Here is an 18,920-nt window from a genome sequence, read left to right as displayed (position 1 = left end):
GAATGTGTGGCCACATATGTTATATTCTTCAACACATAATGCATGTTGTTGAGAATATTTTTCCTTGCATTCCAGCTTCCGATGCAAGCATGCGCACAAGAGCCTTATGGCTTTGTCCTTATTTGGATATGGTAATTAGGCCCTTCAAACAGCCAATGAGTGACCGAGTGAGTATGCATGTGACGCTGAAAGACCGCTTGGGAGGCGGGGTCAAGCGCGTAGCTTAGGTTAAAACCAGTGGACAAGACACAGCGCATTCAGTGTAGGGAGAAGCAGGGACTCACTGTGAGGGGGAACTTTGTTTCTATGAAACTTAGGAATATTTGCAAAATATTGTAAAAATTATCAAAATCCCTCGTAAATCAATAACCTGCCCCTAGGGTTTGAGGTTTTTAGTTTAGTTTACCTGGAAAGGGCTTCTACACTCACTATTCTTACACTTTTTTGAAAGAATGTGTGAGACAGACAGTTAGCCAGCTAGCTAGCTAGCTGAGAGCTGATACAGGCGGCAGGAGAACAAAAGATTTTTTTGCGTTTTGGCCGGTTGCACTGACACCAAGTCCATGCAGAACGTGTCATCACCATCACAATGCCCGTTTTACTTTTTCTGATAGACACGTCCGCTTCAATGAACCAGCGCACCCATCTGGGCACTACCTATCTGGACATAGCAAAAGGCGCTGTTGAGACTTTTATGAAGGTACTGTAACCACGGGACAAATTAATATTGGGAGATCCCAAGCGGGATTGCGGTTCAGATCATCATTGTACTGTTGCAAGCTCGCCTGTCAAACATGATCTCTCGATAACCGTAAATAATTCTCTACTATTTCCACAGCTCAGAGGGAGAGATCCGGCGAGCCGAGGGGACCGGTATATGTTGGTAAATTTTGAGGACGTTCCGCTCGGAATAAAGGTAGAGTTTATTTTCGGGTCATGTCCAGCTTTACATTGCGCAGATAGACTGTCCTTCCATCGCTCCACCACGTTGTGATCACTACATCAATTGTGTAGAGAAAATCTTCAGGAGGAGCTTTCATACCCCTTTTAAAACATGGCCGACATTTTGTTTCAATGTGAGCAGCAAGGAACTCTGGGTGTTATTTATACAGCGAGGTGATGTCTGGGGGGAGAAGGGGGGTGACTGACTAGCCTACTTTACTTGTTTAGACCAAATTGCCACTTAGTCACCGTACGCACTGCGACTTTGCCACTTTGTAATTTATGATCCCAGGCCAGTCACACTGGGCTGATAGGGAAGGATGACGGGCTTGGCTGCACTGCTGTCAAATTGTTGACTTGGGCAAATGGAGAGGAAGCAACCTATATAGATGTTTATCAATTCATAATCATAATAAAATCATATAAGTTAAATATTGACCTCTAGGGAAGCTGTCTGGTTTTTGCTCCAATAGGTGCAGGGTAGTTATTTATCTGTATTAATGTTGTTATTAACCAAACTTCTTGTTTTTGTTCTTTCCTAAAGGCTGGATGGAAAGAGAGCCACGCCACATTCATGACAGAGTTGAGGAACCTCCAAGCAACTGGACTCACATCTATTGGCCAGTCCTTGAGGACCGCTTTTGATTTACTCAATCTCAATAGATTAGTGACTGGGATAGACAACTATGGACAGGTATGTGGTGCTGGAGAGGCAGAGAGGAAACTAGGGTGACAAAAGTTCCATGACAAGCTATATACCCCCACAGATTGCCCCCTTCCCCTGTCCCCAGTCTTTCAAGCATCAAACACCTGCACACTGTGTCCCCACACACTCCTTCAGTCATGTGCTCATGACACAAACCATGACAGCCATAATGCAAAACATGGAATAACTGCTTTTTTCACGTCAGTAGCCGTTATTGATCTCAACATTGATTTGATAACTTTTCTTTTTTTTTTTTTAGCCGTAGCAGAAGTGTCAGAAATCCAAACTATTTTCATGCTAAAATTATAGGCTATCAAAGGTGAAGGTGATCCGTCAAGACCTGCCAATGCATGATTTAGCATTTTACTCAGTAGAAGGATCTCTTAAATAGAAAATCCTCCATGTGGTGATAAACGGTCAATGCAGTCTGCTGGCTGATAGTGTGCGTATAGATATAGCATCTAGCTTGCCAGGGGAATCATCTTTATTGCGTGATTTGTTTTTGAATTCCAACAAAAGATGCAAAACCTATTCACATGCCTTCTGCAAAAAGACAGTTTTTGACCTTAGGGGGGATGCCTATTTTGTTACTAGTTAAACTTTGATACAAATGCAAGTATTTCTCCTGTCCTGAGACACCGGCGAGCATAGGGAGTTGGCTCTGATGAAAGGCTTTAAAATCATTATATCATTCTGTTGACGAGATCATGAATGGTCAGACACTCAAGGGAAGGGTTTACTGTGCGATATCTTTAGAGCAAGTTAAGGAAATAAAAACCTGCGACTGTTAGGTCTGGCAATCACACCAGATTTTTTATTTTGTTTTCTATGCAAACAGCAGAAGTGAAGCGAAAAAGAAAAAAATACACTGCAAGTCTGAACTCGTGTTTAGTGTCCTGGCGTGCTAGTCCCATGCAGTTAGGTGTTTCTCTCTACAAAGCATGACTAAGTCTTTGACCCCCATGCTAGTTAGCTGTATGTTTCACAAAACGGCTTTAATTACACTTATGGCAGTTTTCTTTTTTTCTTTTTTTTTTCACACCATTTTAGCATTTCTTGTCTCTCGGTGAGTTTGTTGTTTCTGGAAATGAGATGATGATAAGCCACTTAGATGGAGTTTAAGGTGAGATTCTGTTTACCTGGGGCTCTCTTCCATTCAGTGATTCACACACTTAGCTTACCATTAAATACTGTGTGGGAGCCTATATAAGCGTTGCAGTCGCAGCCCGGGCCACTGTATGCCCATGATTAATGTAAGGTATTTAGAACTGTACTCTATACCCGGCTTCATTGCCAGGTGTGTGTGTGTGCGCGCTTGTTTTGATATTGAGTCAGGACGTCTATTTTCCAGTGAGAAGCTAAGCATGGAGGTAAGTTGGGGGAGGTTGAGTGGATTAATGAATGTTTAACCAGTATTTCCGGAGAAACAAGGGGGAGATCTCTGCCGTCAAGGGTAATGCATACATACAGCATAAATAATGCATGTCAGAAACTCTTAGGGAGTTTGAATGGCAAATACCAAATATAATGTTAGCAGGCGGTCATTTATGGTGTCCAGCGTAGGATTTTCGCTTAATATATCCTTGACAAATGAATTGTGATGCAGACTATCTGTATTCCACTCTACACCTCATGAGCTGCTTTCTGTTTGCATATTTCATTTTGTCTTCGGCTGGTATTTTTGATGCGTAACTTAACCAGTCAGCTAGAAGGGATTTCTAAAGGGAAGTGGAGCATGGGGACTTCCATGTAAGACCAAATTATTGTACAAAGCAGATTTCTTTGGGTTTACTGTGAGAGATCAACTGTCACTTTTTATATTAACATTTGAATGTTTCTATCCAAATAACAGTATACTGAGAAAACCGTAGATATAACATCTTTAATCACTATCTGCACTCATTTGTTTTACTCAGGGTATTGAGTGCAGATGTTGGTCAGAACCCATTTTCCTCCAGAAGTTTCCTTGCCCCCCCTCCTCCTCTGAACATGATACAGAATTATCTTCAAACTCTGTGCCAGTTCACTTTGAGGTGCAGACCTATCTTCTGCACAGTCAGAATCCAACAAAGACGGCTCTGACTGCTCTGATTACTGCAGACACATAGATGTGTTTAGTCTTCTGTTTTCCAATTTCTGTTTGCATCAACCAGTTGGAAATCAAAGCCGAACAGAAGTGACACAGTAGCTGAATATTTAAATTAACTGCAAGTAATTTGGTTGTGCAAACATTCAAGAGGGATTTCATAAGTTGATATTCTGTCTGCCTTACTGTCCCATGTAATTTATTGGGAAAATGTAGTTTGATTTTTATATATTTTCTTCCATCTCATATTCCCAAGTGTCAAAGGTATAGAAATTCAGTGGGATAGAGAGAGCTAGAGAGGGAAAAGAGAGTGGGTTGTGCATGTGTGGGGAGTTAATATTGCCCTGGAGTGTTTTTCTCTACAGTGATAAAGAGCCCTCCAGGTTGCCAGGCGTCTGAGACGACTCTCCCTAGAGAGATGATGAGGGGGTTGGAGGTAGAGAGGGAGGCAGAGAGGAGGGAACCAGCCAGTGGGTAATCCTGACACTGATCACATTTTCATTAGGGATGCAATGAAAGGCCGTCAAAACCAGAATACAGGAAAGGGAGAGGCAGAAAAATGTGACTGCTGATGGGGGATAGTCGGTCGCAAATGAACATGGCAGCCAGGGGGATAGACAGGGCCCCATTGGATCTCTATCAGTCTATCATTGTTTTAGCAGAACTGGAATCTTGCCAATTTCAGATGGACCCAGCTACAGCTGACTGCATAGACAGATGTACCTATAGGAATACACTGACCTGTCAGACTAGAAACAGGTCTACACGACCACAGCTGGCCAGTCAATTATGTTGTTCTGTAGCGCCAATATGGACTGATGCTTTGTCCCAAAATCAAATTTGACCAGATGCATTTGGCATAGTTTGGGAATTGGCTCAAGGCCCTTTATGAGCAACATCTGATAATATAACCACAGTATAAGCCAAGTTAGCTGGCCTGCCAGTGAAAGACAGTGATGTAATCATTACTAGTCTGGCGAGTTGGCCTCATCACCGGTATTACAGCTCATTAGCATGCTAAGACGGTATCCAATATCATAAGGGGATTTTGGGGAGGGAAAAAAGTGCTAGGTTGTTATGGATACCCATGGTGGGTATTGGTAGTATCCTGGTCTATTTACTCCGGTCTGTTTTTATAACTGGACAAATCTATCATTCAGCAAAAACCACAGCCTACGGGGCAAAGCCCAAACTGAGTGGGCCCACATCCATTAATAATTGCGCTGCTGTCGGGGTTGAGAGGTGCACCGGGACAGGACGGCCCTTTTTGAGGCCTCAGTATGGGAACGGCTTTGCAGAGAAGTTTAGGGTACTGTCTCTTCGCTCGCTGTACTCCTCGCGCTACATTAAGGTTTATACTGTTAACTCACTAAGTTATTCAGTGAGCTTAGAAATCCCCTCAGAGGGCCACAGGGCTGATACATGGTGATGAATGCAGTACAGTTAGGGTTTCATTATATCAGTATGAAGTGCTGATGTCATGAAATATTGTTCGGTCTAGGAGGGGAGAGGTTTCATAGATCCTTCAAGTAATGTACCCTGCCAGTGTGGAGAATAAGGAGTGAGAGGACACTGCAGACACACACACACACACGCACAATCGTTGTTATTGTCGGAGAGGTGTTGATGTAGTCTGCACCCTCCCTACAGGCTATAGTGTTTCTATTTATTATTAGGTTAAGGATCTCTCTCACACCCTAGATCCCCTGTAAGTCACATATAATTATACTTTATCTAGTCTTGTTATTTTTGCCTCAGACTTTCAAGTGGCATAAATATGAGGTTGCTAATGTCAGTATGAATTTTGCACTTTGGTTCTCATATGAGTGCACCGTCTACATTGTCATCTTTCTATGTCTTTTTTCTATTTGACACATTGGTTTACCTACTACTGTGGTTTCGTTTGAACTTTTGCAGATATGATTTGTGAATATGTTCAGTGCAGCATGCCCCTTTGTCTTTACAGGGCAGGAATCCCTTCTTCCTCGAACCTGCTATCATAATCGCCATCACCGACGGCAACAAGCTGACCAGTAGCGGCGGAGTCCAAGACGAGGTCAGCCATAATCTCCACAGAGACGAGGGTCCCAGCCAATCAGGAGTGCTTCCTGGTTGGTCGGTTGGTCAGCTCTGGATCCTGCCTGATCATATACAAATGCAGACAATGTTCACTTTAACACAAGCATCCATTACTTCATCGTCCCTGTCCTAATATTTATCTTTGCGCATTATGGAGGCTAAAATTATATTCACAGAGTCATTTTAGGCCCACCGTTATAGAGACGACTAATGGTTAAGGTTAGAATCATCCCGTGTGTATATGGAAACAATCACACCAGATTGTCCACCTTCAGCATCATATCTCACTGTGTGCTACCACTAACTTAAATATCCCAGTCATTAAACAGTGATGAAAATTGCTGGTCACTTTTAGTTGAAGGCGTGAAGCAGGGAAATTAAGATATGCAAGTTAGTACAACTACAAAAGTTACCCAGGTAGCAGCAGAGAAAACATGCAGTGTTGCCTTTTGTAACGGCTGCAAACATGCTGAATCCTCAATAGCTTGCTAGTCTACTTATGATTATACTCCCTGTGAAACAGGAGCTCCGTCTGACTTTGAATATAAATCCTTACTATTTCTATCTACTACACCTTCTAGATTGTCACATCCGCTACCTCTGCGAACCATACAAATAGCAGACAGCTTGAGCATTGTCACTGCCCCATCCCCAAAGGAGACGACCCTGTGGATGCTATTAAGCCATATAGTCATACAGCTTTATAACTGGAGGAGCATAGCTTGTGCATACCATTCACTTAACAACAAAAGCGACGTTTTTACAGCCGCAGCTTAATTCATGGTTCCTGTGATAATTCCAGGTTGGAGGCAGGACGGGTGCCTGTTTGGATTGGGCAATCACCAGCTGGCATTTAGTGGGAAAGATTGACCTCAATTGCAGGTCTCAAGACACAATCGTTGAAAAGTATCTGGGCTTCCTATTAAATATCGAATTAGTTTGATTTTATGAGAAAATCAGTGTCAAGACTTTCTGAGGAGCACTGTAATATAAAGAAGCCTGATATTTAAAAGTGGGATGCAACATCACTATGAAATCTTTTTATAGTACTTTATTTTGCAATAGGCATCAGGTGAAACTTGACTCTGAGCGGATTCTTACCAGTTGCTTAATACCCTCCCTTGGTAGGAAATTTGTATCAAATGTGCCAGTCCTGAAGTCTTTATTTAACTACACACTTACACCTCCTCCAATGTCATTGTTCATTCTAGTTTGCTCACCCATTACATAGTTCAAACTTTCCAGTGACTCATATACTAAGGCTATACTTCACAACAACAATCAATTCAGATGTGAGGTCGCTAGTTATCTCATACATATTTGTGCTATCATTTACACACAGTCTTCTGTCGCTCTCCTCCTGTCCCCCTCTCCACCCTCCAGCTGCATCTGCCTCTCACCACCCCCCTGCCAGGCAGCGAGCTGACCAAGGAGCCCTTCCGCTGGGACCAGCGCCTGTTCTCCCTGGTGCTGCGCATCCCCGGCCACGCTTCAGTGGAGCCTGAACCTCTGGGGGGCGTCCCGCCTGACGATTCGGCCATCACCCCCATGTGTGAGGTCACCGGAGGTAGGCTGGTGGGGGAGAGATGGTTGAGGAGGGGGGAACAAAAACAGTGGGAGGAAAGGAGTTCAGGGGAGGCTGAATGAGTACTCAGTTGCTTTGTTAAGTTAGTGTATGTGTTTGTAGAGGAGTTTCTTAAATACAGTAGATTTAATTTAGATGTTGGAATCATCATTCAGTATCCTTTTAGTTCATTTAGTATCTCCAAATCATCATTCAGTATCCTTTTAGTTCATTTAGTATCTCCAAAACAAAGAGGACCATTTTCATATAATTTTTGCATCCATATACTTAAGTTACCTGTTATCCTCTAAAACGTACCACAAAGTGTTTTATTTTATACTGTCAATCATTTGTAAGTAGATGTCATTTAATTCAAATGGTGTATATCTCATTTTGGGACAAAACTTTACATGCCGTAGACATATCCTTGTTTGGAGCAGCATAAGCCTTTTTTCAGCAGAGCTAAGTGGAACTTGCCAGGGCAAGCTCAAAGTATTTATAACACCAGATCAAAATAGCTATTTGTTAAATGGATGCCATAGCCCAGCTGATGAATCATCTCTGTCAATACAAAGAAAAAGAATAATAGGAATGTTTTTGTGGGGAAGGTTTAGTGATATAAATAAGAGTGCTTTGGCCAGCTGTTTTTGACTTTCTTTATCCAGGGAAAGCCACAAGCTTTTTCAACACTTCCCTGCTTAACATACATACAGTTACATGTATTCACATTTGGGAGCCACAACTACAGTCTTTTACTGCTGACCAATGGGAGCTTTCCAGTACAGCCCCAGGGTTCTAGTTTTAACCACTGGGCTACTCCACTGGAGCAGTTGGGGGTTAAGTGTCTTGCTCAAGGGCACCTCAGTAGTAATTGTTGAGTATGGGTAGAACACCCAGATTTTCCCAGCCGGTCAGGGATTCGAACTGTGGACCTCCCGCTCACAAGTTCCCCTCTCTAAACTTTCAGCTCTGTATTGAAAGCCAGGCTAATGATTTCCAATCTGTAATTCCCCAGGTTGTAGAATAAGCCCGGCTGCCTACCTACCAGTGTTAAAGAACATCCACTCAGAAGTAGGCGTTTATCCCTGCTGCCTCCAGTCCGCATACTGCCTGGCATGGGAATCGGCTGGAGTAGGAATAGACTAGAATGATGCTGATGGCAGGTTAAGATTAAAACACACACGCACAGACGCACAGAGACAGAGCCAACCAAGGCTTTCTGTAGCAGTCAGTGGTGCTGAATGCAGAACATGACACAGCTCCATTGACAATGACAGGCAGTCCATATGCTGCCTTTCCATTACTGCTGATGGCAGAGTAGACACAATGCCACAGGCTATTGAAACGTGTGAGAGTGAATGGGTGCAAAACAAGGTCACTAGAGGTGAAGTGTGAGGCAATAAATGGTGCAGGCCTGATGTGTGAAGTTGCCATGTCAGTTGTAGTGAACTACAGCACGCCTTATACGTGTTCTGTACTTATGTGACTATTACTACTGACTGTGTTTAACTGTTTGAAATTGTGAGTTTTGGTATGATGCACGAAGTATCATATTAGTTAGGCAGGATACGCAAGTCATGCGTCCCACATCACCTGATTGCCAGCTGATCCAAACAAACACCAATCACTTTGGGTACTTCAAACAAGGCGGCCCATTTAAGCTGTCAGCTCCTCATTCATCCCTGTGGTTCCTACCTGCCACACACTGCTGTTGACTGGCTGTGCTGCTTTCTCCCTCCACCACCCCAGTCTCCTCCTGTCTGCTTCCTTACTAACCAATATACTTGCAATGGTGTGTTTCTGTAGTCTCTTGAAATCATGTATATTTCAGATCTCAATGATATGTGTTGAGTTGACTGCGCTCCCTGCTGAATTTTTAGCATGCTGCTTGTATTCATACAGGGAGCAGAGTCTGTACCGCCAGATACAACTATATAACTATTCATACAGTGGTTTTAACTTCATGACGAGAGTGGTCCTGACTGAAATAAGCTGAAGCACTTTTAGAATCTTTAATGTACTTTTCAAGTACATTTGATGCAGTGTCTCTGATTGCATGGATATAACATCCATAAAGTGTAAAAGACTCAAATCCACTGTACCTACTGTCAGGCACTACACTGTTTTAATGTCCACTAAGGGTACTATACATTCATACACTTGTCACATGCTTTCCCTTGAAATGTATACTAATATCAGGATGACTGACAGGGATGTGGTCTTTTTCTATTCACATTTCTAACCCAACATCTGTCTGTGTGCCTCGTTGCAGGGCGTTCCTACAGTGTGTTCTCTCAGCGCATGTTAAACCAGTGTCTGGAGTCTCTGGTGCAGAAGATCCAGAGTGGGGTGGTAATCAACTTTGAGAAGACGGGGCCTGACCCCCCTCCACTAGAAGGTAAGAGACACCTCTGCTGTTTTGTTTTTGTTTGCTTTTAAAGGAATTAATTACTGACTTTATTTCTAAAGACCCCTTTGGCATCTGCAGCACAGCATCTGTTTGATTAGTGGAGGACCCCTTTGCTCTCTCCCACTCACCTTTTTTTTTTTTTATCCTCACTGAGTTTTCCTTGCTGCTGTGCACAAACAACTAGTCGATATTGCTGTTGAAATCCCCACCTACATATTGTAACAGTGTCTCTACACTGTAGCTAATTGTCAAAGTCATTTGAATTTCCCTGCTGGTTAGCTAATTTGATTTGATTTTCAAAAAGAACAGAAATGGTTAAACTGGAATTCCTGTGATTAAGCCTGATAAATCAAGAATATCTTTGGTAATGTGGTAAGTAATGTGATACAGTCTGGTATTTGACTTTCTACCTTGCTGTTTAACATGTCACAAACAACTTGTTGTCTTTAACAGGTGATGTTCTTTTAGCTTTGAAGTCAGTCTCATCCTCCTCTGTCTCTCTTTATGTGCCTGTTCAGATGCCCCAGCTGAGGTGGTGAAACCTGGTCCCCAGCCTTGGCACTGCTGTCACAAGCTCATCTACGTACGGCCCAACCCTAAAACCGGTGTGCCCATAGGACACTGGCCAATCCCAGAGGCCTTCTGGCCAGACCAGAACTCCCCCACACTGGTATGTAACACTTCGTAGAACGGACACAAGAAAGTGTTGATATAGTTTGACCATATGCCTTTCATAATGCCTTTTAATGCCTATGTTACATTTTTGCAACTACATTTGGCCACTGACTCTGCTGTTACGCTGAGTGCAACAGTAGAAGAATCTTACATTCCTAGATTACAAGCAACAAATCGTAAGAAGTGCAAGCCATAACAAAAGTTATAACTAATGACTTAATGATGATGACTGTAAAGATTTGGTTTCATGAAACTTAAATGATCCCCCTGGGGAGTTAGGCCATTGCAGCAGCAGAGAATAGTAAACAATAATAAGACAAATGGGGAGCACTGAAGATAATAAAACATAATTGCAAGAGCCAAACGGAAACAATACAGCAAATAAAGGTACAGCATCTTCATGCATCGTGCATCGCAAGCTATTTACATTATCAGATGTGAGATCAAATGCACACAGTTGTTTACAGATGGACAAATATGCATTTTATGGTATTCACATGATTAGATGTACACAGGTACCACATGTACAGAAATAAGTGCAGAATATGCAGATGTAGAGCCATCACCGTGTGTAGTGTCTTGTAACATGTATAACTGCCTTCTAAAATGGCATCTGCCTCCTTCTCTCCTTCTCTCCCTCTCACCCCCCAGCCCCCCCGCTCAGCCCACCCCCATGTACGGTTCTCCTGTCTGGACTCTGAGCCCATGGTGATAGACAAGGTGCCCTTTGACAAATATGAGCTGGAGCCCTCGCCACTCACCCAGTACATTTTGGAGAGGAAGTCCCCTCACACCTGCTGGCAGGTAGGGCATGCCTTACAAATGTTAGATGAGGTCAAAATATAGCTGAATAAACCACGAAGGGATCATTACTGTTCAGGTTTCTTTTTACTATCATGGTGTTGTCTTTTATATCAAGCAGCTGGTCTGTATTTTAGATCTCATTCATTTTTTGCTCTCTGTCTTTTCTTGTAGGTGTTTGTATGTAACAGTGCCAAGTACAGTGACTTGGGCCAGCCCTTTGGCTACCTGAAGGCCAGCACAGCCCTCAACTGTGTCAACCTGTTTGTCATGCCCTACAACTACCCTGTGTTGCTGCCACTTCTGGGTAAGACTTGCACTTATGCATGTGGATCCATGTCACATTTGGGATTCTCCCTTATTTTAACTTGTTCCCACTGTGCTCCTGTGATGCCATTACTCCTGGTAATTGCCCATATTTCAGAGCAATTCTCATTTATAGTGAAGTAGAATCTTTGCACCAGTCATTTGTACTTGTGGATTCCGCGTAACATTATGCTCTTTGCATTACATTTCCTCCAGGTTACTTTGTACCTTCAAACTAAAGGTGTGATATGGGCTTTGAAAATATGTGGAAAATATTGCCAATTAAATAATCAAATCCATGATGATTTCTGTTAGAAGAGCTTTAGAAAGTAGAACAATCACCAAGATGTGATCTACAGGAAAAAGTTGACTATTAGATTTATAGACTCACCTGAAAATTAAACAATTCTGTATCTCATTTTGCTCTGTTTGTATTTCTGATCATTTTATTAAAGGAGAGGAGGCCTTTCCATCTTATAAAATGCACACTGAGATGAACCACACCAGTCCAACTTGGGGGTGTAAAAGATATTCACCCTTGAAGTTGCCGTTGTATGATATTCAAATATAAATGAGGCCAGCATAGCCATAAAAAAGATACAATGATGGCACCAGTAGCACAGTAGATGCAAGTGGGGTTTTTTGTGTGCTTGTGCTCGCGTGTGCACATTGAGGTGGGCGGTTATGGTGTTGCAAAATCTCTATTTTCAGAAATGAATGTCAGCAGTTATGGTTTTTCAGCAAAGAGGCTGGAGAGCGTGTTACCTTGCCACACCACTTCTAGAGGAAACCCTGCTGTAGAATACGATTCATTCGCTTTGTTAACACTGATGACTGTAGATGAGTCTCCTTTTCCAGTCTAGGATTCATTTTCTTTTTTACTTGCTCATTGCAGATGACTTAATCAAAGTGCACAAGTTCAAGCCTACCATCAAATGGCGCCAGTCCTTTGAGAACTACCTGAAGACCATGCCTCCATATTACATCGGGGTCAGTGGACTTGGCATCACTGTGCATTCCTTATTTCTATAATTGTAATAACATATCAAACATTGCAAACATTACATTGGATTAATTACTGTATTATTTTCCGTAGTCCCTGAGGAAGGCTCTGAGGATCATGGGAGCACCGAACCTACTGGCCGACAACATGGAGTACGGCCTGAGCTACAGTGTGGTCTCCTACCTCAAGAAGCTTAGCCAACAGGTTGGGCTGATATGTGGGCACATATCCCAGAAAATGTATTCTTTGTGTGTGCATATATTTGTACTTAGTGGTATCACTGTGGTATACATCAAGTAAGATACTGAATGTAACTGAATGCATTCCACTTTCACGATGCACCCAATCATACACCTAATTTGTTCTCCATCTGCAGTCAAAAATTGAGTATGACCGCCTGATCGCCTTAATCGGTAAGAAGGTGCCACCGGAGGCAGGCATCAAGGTGCGCTGGCGGGGAGGGGGCGGTATATCCCTGGCCCAGCGCAGGGACTTCACGCAGCTGCTGCAGAGCATCACAGGAGAGGCCCCGGCCCTGCCCATGGAGCTCAACACCAAGGAGTTCCAAGGCTTTCAACTGGCGCTGCTCAACAAGGTAGGGTTGGATTGTTTCTTTTGTTTAACCTTCATTTATCCAGGGAAGGTTTGCTGAGCATGCATACCTTTTTGTCATCAACACCCAGCTTCATTCATACAATTACACACATCAACAGTGTCTTTAACTGTTGTCCACTTAGCAGCTTTTACCGGAGCAGTTGGGATTTAGATGTGTTGCTCAAGGGCAATGCGTTGTTCAACTCTCCACAACAGATGTTGAGTGAGGGGAAAATAATACTCAGTCACTTTCTGTCCTGGCTTTCCACCCAATGACCTAGTCACAAACACACTTATCTAACATTTAGGCCACTGTCGCTCCCGTATTGAGGTGTTTATTGAGATGTTTTATGTGGCTTATTTCGAAGGTGCTTGGGGGCTGTGACATTTGAAAAATGGTCGGCTCTTTCAGACTATATCCACTCTGCTGTTAAGGCCGAAGTACTACAGTATTTCACCAGAAATTGACCGTCTTGCTGGGCCTGAAGGGAGACCAACCTTAAACTCACATTGCTCACTATAGCAGCATCTTGTACATGACTGAAATTTACTTTCCCTTCCTTCCCTGCTCTCCTCTTCAGAGCCTGAAGCCACAGAGCTTTAGGAATCCCTATGACATCCCCCGCAGTCACCTGCTGGACCAGCTCAGTCGCATGAGGAGGAACCTGCTAAACACCAGCGTCTGTTCCCTCAGAGGACAGGATCCAGGTAGGACGCACATGTTGCTGTGTGTGTGTGTGCCTGTGCATGCTATAGACACCCAGCAATCTCAAATGTGAATGTGAATTTATCAATTGTAAAACATTTAAGACCAAACGGTAAAATCTTTTCTTTGGTCTTGGTGCGTTCCCTCTCTCTCCTGTCCAGACCAGCTCCACAGCGTGCCAATAGCCCAGATGGGCAACTACCAGGACTTTCTCAAAGCTGCTCCCCAGCCTCTCCGAGACGCAGACCCTGAGCAGCCCAAGCGCCTGCACACGTTTGGCAACCCCTTCAAACTGGACAAGAAGGTAAGTCCCAGTGCCTTGTATCACCTAACCCTAACCCTATCCTACAAGCACAGTCCAAATTATGGAGGAACATGGAAATTCACCTAGCTTGTCAAAGGGCTAGTTTGATTGAATGCCATGTTCCTTTAGTCACAAAGTACATTTACATGTGCATGTTGTCCTGGTGACATTGTTGCAGAGACATACTGACAACTTATTTTCACAATACACACTGACACCAAGGCAATAGCACCTCACATACAATGCAGAGGGACATTGTAAGACATACTACGGACACAGTACATCACATGACTCTATGCATGTGAGCTCTTTATCCATATCCACTTTCATTAATGTTCATTATTGATTATCTCTAAAATATAGAGGATCCAGTTTGTAAAAATGTAAAAATTTGCAACAGAAGTTCATGTTTTTTTTAAATGGTCTAATTTTGGTATTCATTCACCATGCTATAGCTGTGTTCGAGCAGTGTGTTATACAGTATGGTTGCAGCTGTAGAGGGAAGTGTAGTTAGTGTCCAGTAATGCCTCGGTCCAGTGTGAACCAGTAGCACTGACCAACAGATGTGTTAGACACTGTTATACACTGTCATAAATGTCTGTGTCTTTCTCACTTCACTCCCAGGGCATGATGATCGACGAGGCAGACGAGTTTGTGACCGGCCCCCAGAACAAGGGCAAGAGACCAGGGGACAGCAACAACATGCAGGGCGGGGGGCCCAAGAGACGCCGCTGCATGTCCCCTCTGCTGCGCCTGGGCAGGGCCTACACCCCCCCAGTCACACCCCCCGCCAGCCCACGACCAGCTGGTGAGATTAGCATTGAGAATGTAACACACACAGGTGCACACATGTATACTGGCACTGTCACGGCACAGATTGGGCTACAACCCATGCACACACTTGCAATCATGTCTTTCATCACATAAATGATGGTTATCAGTTTCTGTTTCAAATAATTCAAAAAATGTCAGTTATAGCACTAGCACTTCACTCTTACATGATCATTTTGTAATGACAGGAATATTATACATTTGCACTCTTTATTTTTGATCCATGTAATTTTTGATGATCTAGGAATTGAAGCTTGTTCTTCTGATACACTCCTTGTAAGTCGCTCTTGATAAAAGCATTAGCTAAATGTCTAAAATGTAAAAGTAAATAATCAAACATTTACCAATTGTTGTGTATTTTTTTTTTTTAATCTCTGACCCTGCAGATATGGAGAACAATGATGACGCATCAGAACCAGACTTGATCATCAACCACCTGGATCAGAACCACTACAGCCCAGATCGGACCTCTGACTCAGAGCCAGAGTCCCTGGACCACGAGGAGAACCACATGGCTGAGGATCCCAAGGACCACCGGCACAGGGGAGAGGAGGAGAACGGCCAACCCCACGACGGTGAGCTGCAGCCGGGGAGCGAGGGCGGAGCAGGAAGGGTCTCGCCGGAGGACCAGCCGCCACGCTACCCATCGCCTGCGACTCTAAAGAAGCAGATTTACTGCGAGAGTCTGGAGGTCAACAACCAGCTGAGGGCACTCATCACCAAGGAGATCAGGAAACCTGGAAGACGTACGTAGCCAAAGACAGTGTGTGTTTAGAAGATGCATCAGACAATAATAAAAAACTGGTCTAACTTCTTTACCATAGTGATTGAGCTGGTGCAGACATGTTTTTCTCAAAAAACTACTCATCACAAAAAAGACAAGCTCCAGATTTTACCAATACTTTCAGCTGGGGTGTAATGTGGTCCAAATAAACCTTACATTAACAGAAGGTATCTGCAACTGAAGGCCGTATCTCTCAACTTTTCCATTAATGTCAATAGAGCAGACCTGCAGTTTTTCTTCCCACAGTGGTTTATGATGACATTGGTGTTACCCAGACATAGAGGCTGAGTGAAAACTCAGCATAAAGGGATAGGGAGGAAGGGAGATGCACTGTTGGATTGGTTTAGTTGTCTCATCTCAATCAGCATATTTGTCTGTTTTCTGTGAAGCAAGGCCAAGATTGTTATTAATAGTGTTATATGTTAAGAGCAATAGATTAACGACTTTTACTGTCATTCTGTCCTAAAGACAGGGTGATAGTTGTCTGACTGCCATTAGTTGTGTCTCTGTTTTTGTGCTTGCCTTGAAATGGAATTGGAAGTTAAAGGGAAATGTTATGTCTATAAATCCAGTCCCTCCTCCTTATCCTCCTCTTGTTGTTTGTGCAGACTACGAGAAGATCTTCCATTTCCTGAAGCAGATCCAGGGCAGTCTGGACACCCGGCTCATCTTCCTCCAGAACATCATCAAAGAGGCGGCCAGGTGCTGAGCTCAACCCTCCTCTGGCGTATTAGTTTTACCATTATTACACTGCTGTCTCAAACAAGCTGTGAGGAATACCATCTGGAGTTGTGGTTTTGAAATGAGTCGCCTGTGTTTCAGTTGTAGATCTTGTATTCCTCGACTATCTTTGCCTAAGTCCTCTCTTTCAGAACTTTCCTCAAGTAAAGAGCAATGCTGTGTCCTCTGGCTTTGATAAGAAAAATGCAATACAGATAGTTATGAAGTTATGAAAACACATCACAACATTTTAGTAGCGTTCCTCAGCATCAATTTATGTATTTAACATGCTGTACAATAACGTATGTTTTTATCGTTTGTTCTCTGCACAGGTTCAAGAAGCGCGTTCTCATCGAGCAGCTGGAGAACTTTCTAGAAGAGATCCACAACAGATCCAATAACATGAACCACCTGGACACGTTCTGAGACGCACTCCTTCCCAGACAGAACTTACTCTTATGTACCCGACAACCCTCCATCCCTCTACCCTCTAACCCCTTCTACCAGGCCCTGCAGAGACGAGACAAGACGGCATCCAGCTCTCACACCATCGCTTCCTCCAGTGGACCCTCAGTCTCTTAATTGTCTCAATATCACTGATGGCTGGATTGGTTTACACATAAACTAAAGGCAGTTTTGACCCTGGATGATGCTAGTGCATTCTTCAGACATCCATTAGGGGGAGTGAAAGAGCATTTTATTGCTACAGGTGAAGATTACGGAAAGCACTTGTGTATGTGTGTACGCTGGCTTATGCAATGAAATTGCTGGCCCGTGCATTTGTGTGTGGTTGCATTCCATTCCATGAAACTGTCCTCCTGCACGCACCCTCGGTCATTCCCTACTCTGATTCGATTTTATTTGGCTAGGTTTAAGTGATAAGGTGGAAACTGGGACGGGCAGTGAATAATCCCTTGATCAGAGAAGCGGAGTGACAGAGGGTGTGCAGGACCTTCTGGGATGGAATACAGCACAGCCTGTACCTGTGTGTGTCGTGTCCTTATCTGTGACAGTATGATGGACCGATATCATTGTGGGAAGGGTTCAGGTTGTGTGTGGGCTTTCAACCAACTCAGGGTCAAAGCAGAATCCAGTGATGTTGTGAAGTGTCATTCATGAAACTTTTTTTTTTTCTTCCTCATGCTTTCCATTCACTCACTTCACTTTTCCCTTTATGCTTGGTCTTAAGTTACTTTTTTGGCATTTTGTGGGAAGTCGGTAGTCTTGATGCACTTTTAGTGTCCTGATTATCATTTTGTTTGACTAATGAAATTTGGTGACCGCTTTTACCACTCCACTAATAGAAAAGCACTCCACTGCTGTGTCCATAAATGGGTACAGCTTGGCTCAACTCTTGAATTTGTTAACTTATGGGATAACTACCTGGCTCACAATGAAGATTATTCAGTAGTAAAAATTGATTTAATACTGAAAATGCAAAATTTCTGTGCCCTCTGGTGGGGAAAAAAAACTGTTCCATGATGTTCATTATGTCTGGAGATGGTATCGTTAAATAGCCTTGTGTGACTTGTCTTTAGCAATACAGGTTTTCAGCAAGACTCATACAAACAAAAATGGGAGTCCTTTTGAATGATGTGGCATGTTGCCACAAATGTTGAACTACAGGGACAATAGCTCAGGAACTGACACTAATGCATCGCGGTTAGCAATAACATTGGCACTACTTTTACCCCATATTTTTATCTTTATTTTAATCAAAAACAGTTGATATGCAATGGCAAAATGTTTTCCCCTGGAGTGTTGATGAACTGAGGTCTTGGATGCCAGCTTGTCCCATGTGCTGGTAGCTGCCAAATATTTAACCCACCCCCCAACTCCTTTTTCCACCATGAATCTCAAACCAACTCCTTGTTGCTTACCACAAATGCACTTGTGTACATTTGAGAATGCTTGTTTAATGTAATTTTTAAAAATGCCTAAAACTACCTTTTTACAGAACAAATTTCAACAATCATTATATTGGACGAGCTTGTTCAGTCTTCTCAAATCTACACAAATGATTTGAGTACGGTCCAGAGCAAGGGTTGATTTGTGATTCAGGGGGCAGCCCTCTTCCGTTCCCTCCCTCCTTGGACAGGGACCAAAATCTGCCATACTTGTCTTTGTTTGTGAAGAGGCCGCTACCAAAAGAGAGTATTTTGAATACACTGTAAAGATGTAAATAACCCTAGAGTACTATTTAAAGAGAATGTTCAGTGGAAATGGCCTTTTTGTAAGTATTTCCATGAATAAAGTTTCTATTTTACACTGTGAAGGGCCATGTAAATAAAGTGTCACATTGTTCTGTAAAGATGTGAATGTATGGATTTTTCTTCCACTGGTTTTTGCAAGCTGTCCTCTGATCACCAATGAATTATTCGTAGTGGGGGAAGAAAGGACCAAAACACC

General features: G+C 43.1%; 1 protein-coding gene across 4 annotated transcripts; it reads left to right on the top strand.

The window, feature by feature from the left end:
* Positions 1-277: 277 nt before the first annotated feature.
* ints6 (integrator complex subunit 6) lies at positions 278-18,786 on the top strand. 4 transcript variants are annotated; one of them, XM_071534207.1, is made up of 18 exons: positions 278-700; positions 839-916; positions 1,487-1,636; positions 5,701-5,790; positions 7,197-7,380; positions 9,650-9,775; positions 10,315-10,457; positions 11,114-11,266; positions 11,438-11,570; positions 12,465-12,559; positions 12,666-12,776; positions 12,949-13,167; positions 13,748-13,874; positions 14,034-14,176; positions 14,801-14,984; positions 15,394-15,753; positions 16,400-16,493; positions 16,844-18,786. In XM_071534207.1, the coding sequence occupies exons 1-18, from the start codon at positions 590-592 to the stop codon at positions 16,935-16,937; spliced, it is 2,595 nt and encodes an 864-aa protein (XP_071390308.1). In that variant the 5' UTR covers positions 278-589; the 3' UTR covers positions 16,938-18,786. The 4 variants fall into 4 exon arrangements, with proteins under 4 accessions (XP_071390308.1, XP_071390307.1, XP_071390309.1 ...); XM_071534206.1 differs by having other exon boundaries at positions 10,306-10,457; positions 14,801-14,978; positions 15,385-15,753; XM_071534208.1 differs by having other exon boundaries at positions 10,306-10,457; positions 15,427-15,753.
* The last annotated feature ends 134 nt before the right edge of the window (positions 18,787-18,920 follow it).

This window comes from Centroberyx affinis, unplaced genomic scaffold (genome assembly GCF_046629955.1).
Source record: "Centroberyx affinis isolate AG114_WGS23_722 - 3 ecotype Tasmania unplaced genomic scaffold, CSIRO-AGI_Caff_v1 ptg002499l_1, whole genome shotgun sequence".
Taxonomy (NCBI): Eukaryota; Metazoa; Chordata; class Actinopteri; order Beryciformes; family Berycidae; genus Centroberyx; species Centroberyx affinis.
The sequence above is the reverse complement of the archived record's forward strand: the minus strand, read 5'-3'. Positions and strand labels throughout refer to the sequence as shown.

Bases quoted from the DNA above. Each gene is read 5' to 3' on its own strand.
- ints6 (XM_071534206.1), top strand. From the start codon at position 590: ATGCCCGTTTTACTTTTTCTGATAGACACGTCCGCTTCAATGAACCAG. The intron at 11,571-12,464 runs GTAAGACTTGCA...TGCTCATTGCAG, and splicing joins TGTGTTGCTGCCACTTCTGG to ATGACTTAATCAAAGTGCAC. The intron at 14,177-14,800 runs GTAAGTCCCAGT...CTTCACTCCCAG, and splicing joins CCTTCAAACTGGACAAGAAG to GGCATGATGATCGACGAGGC.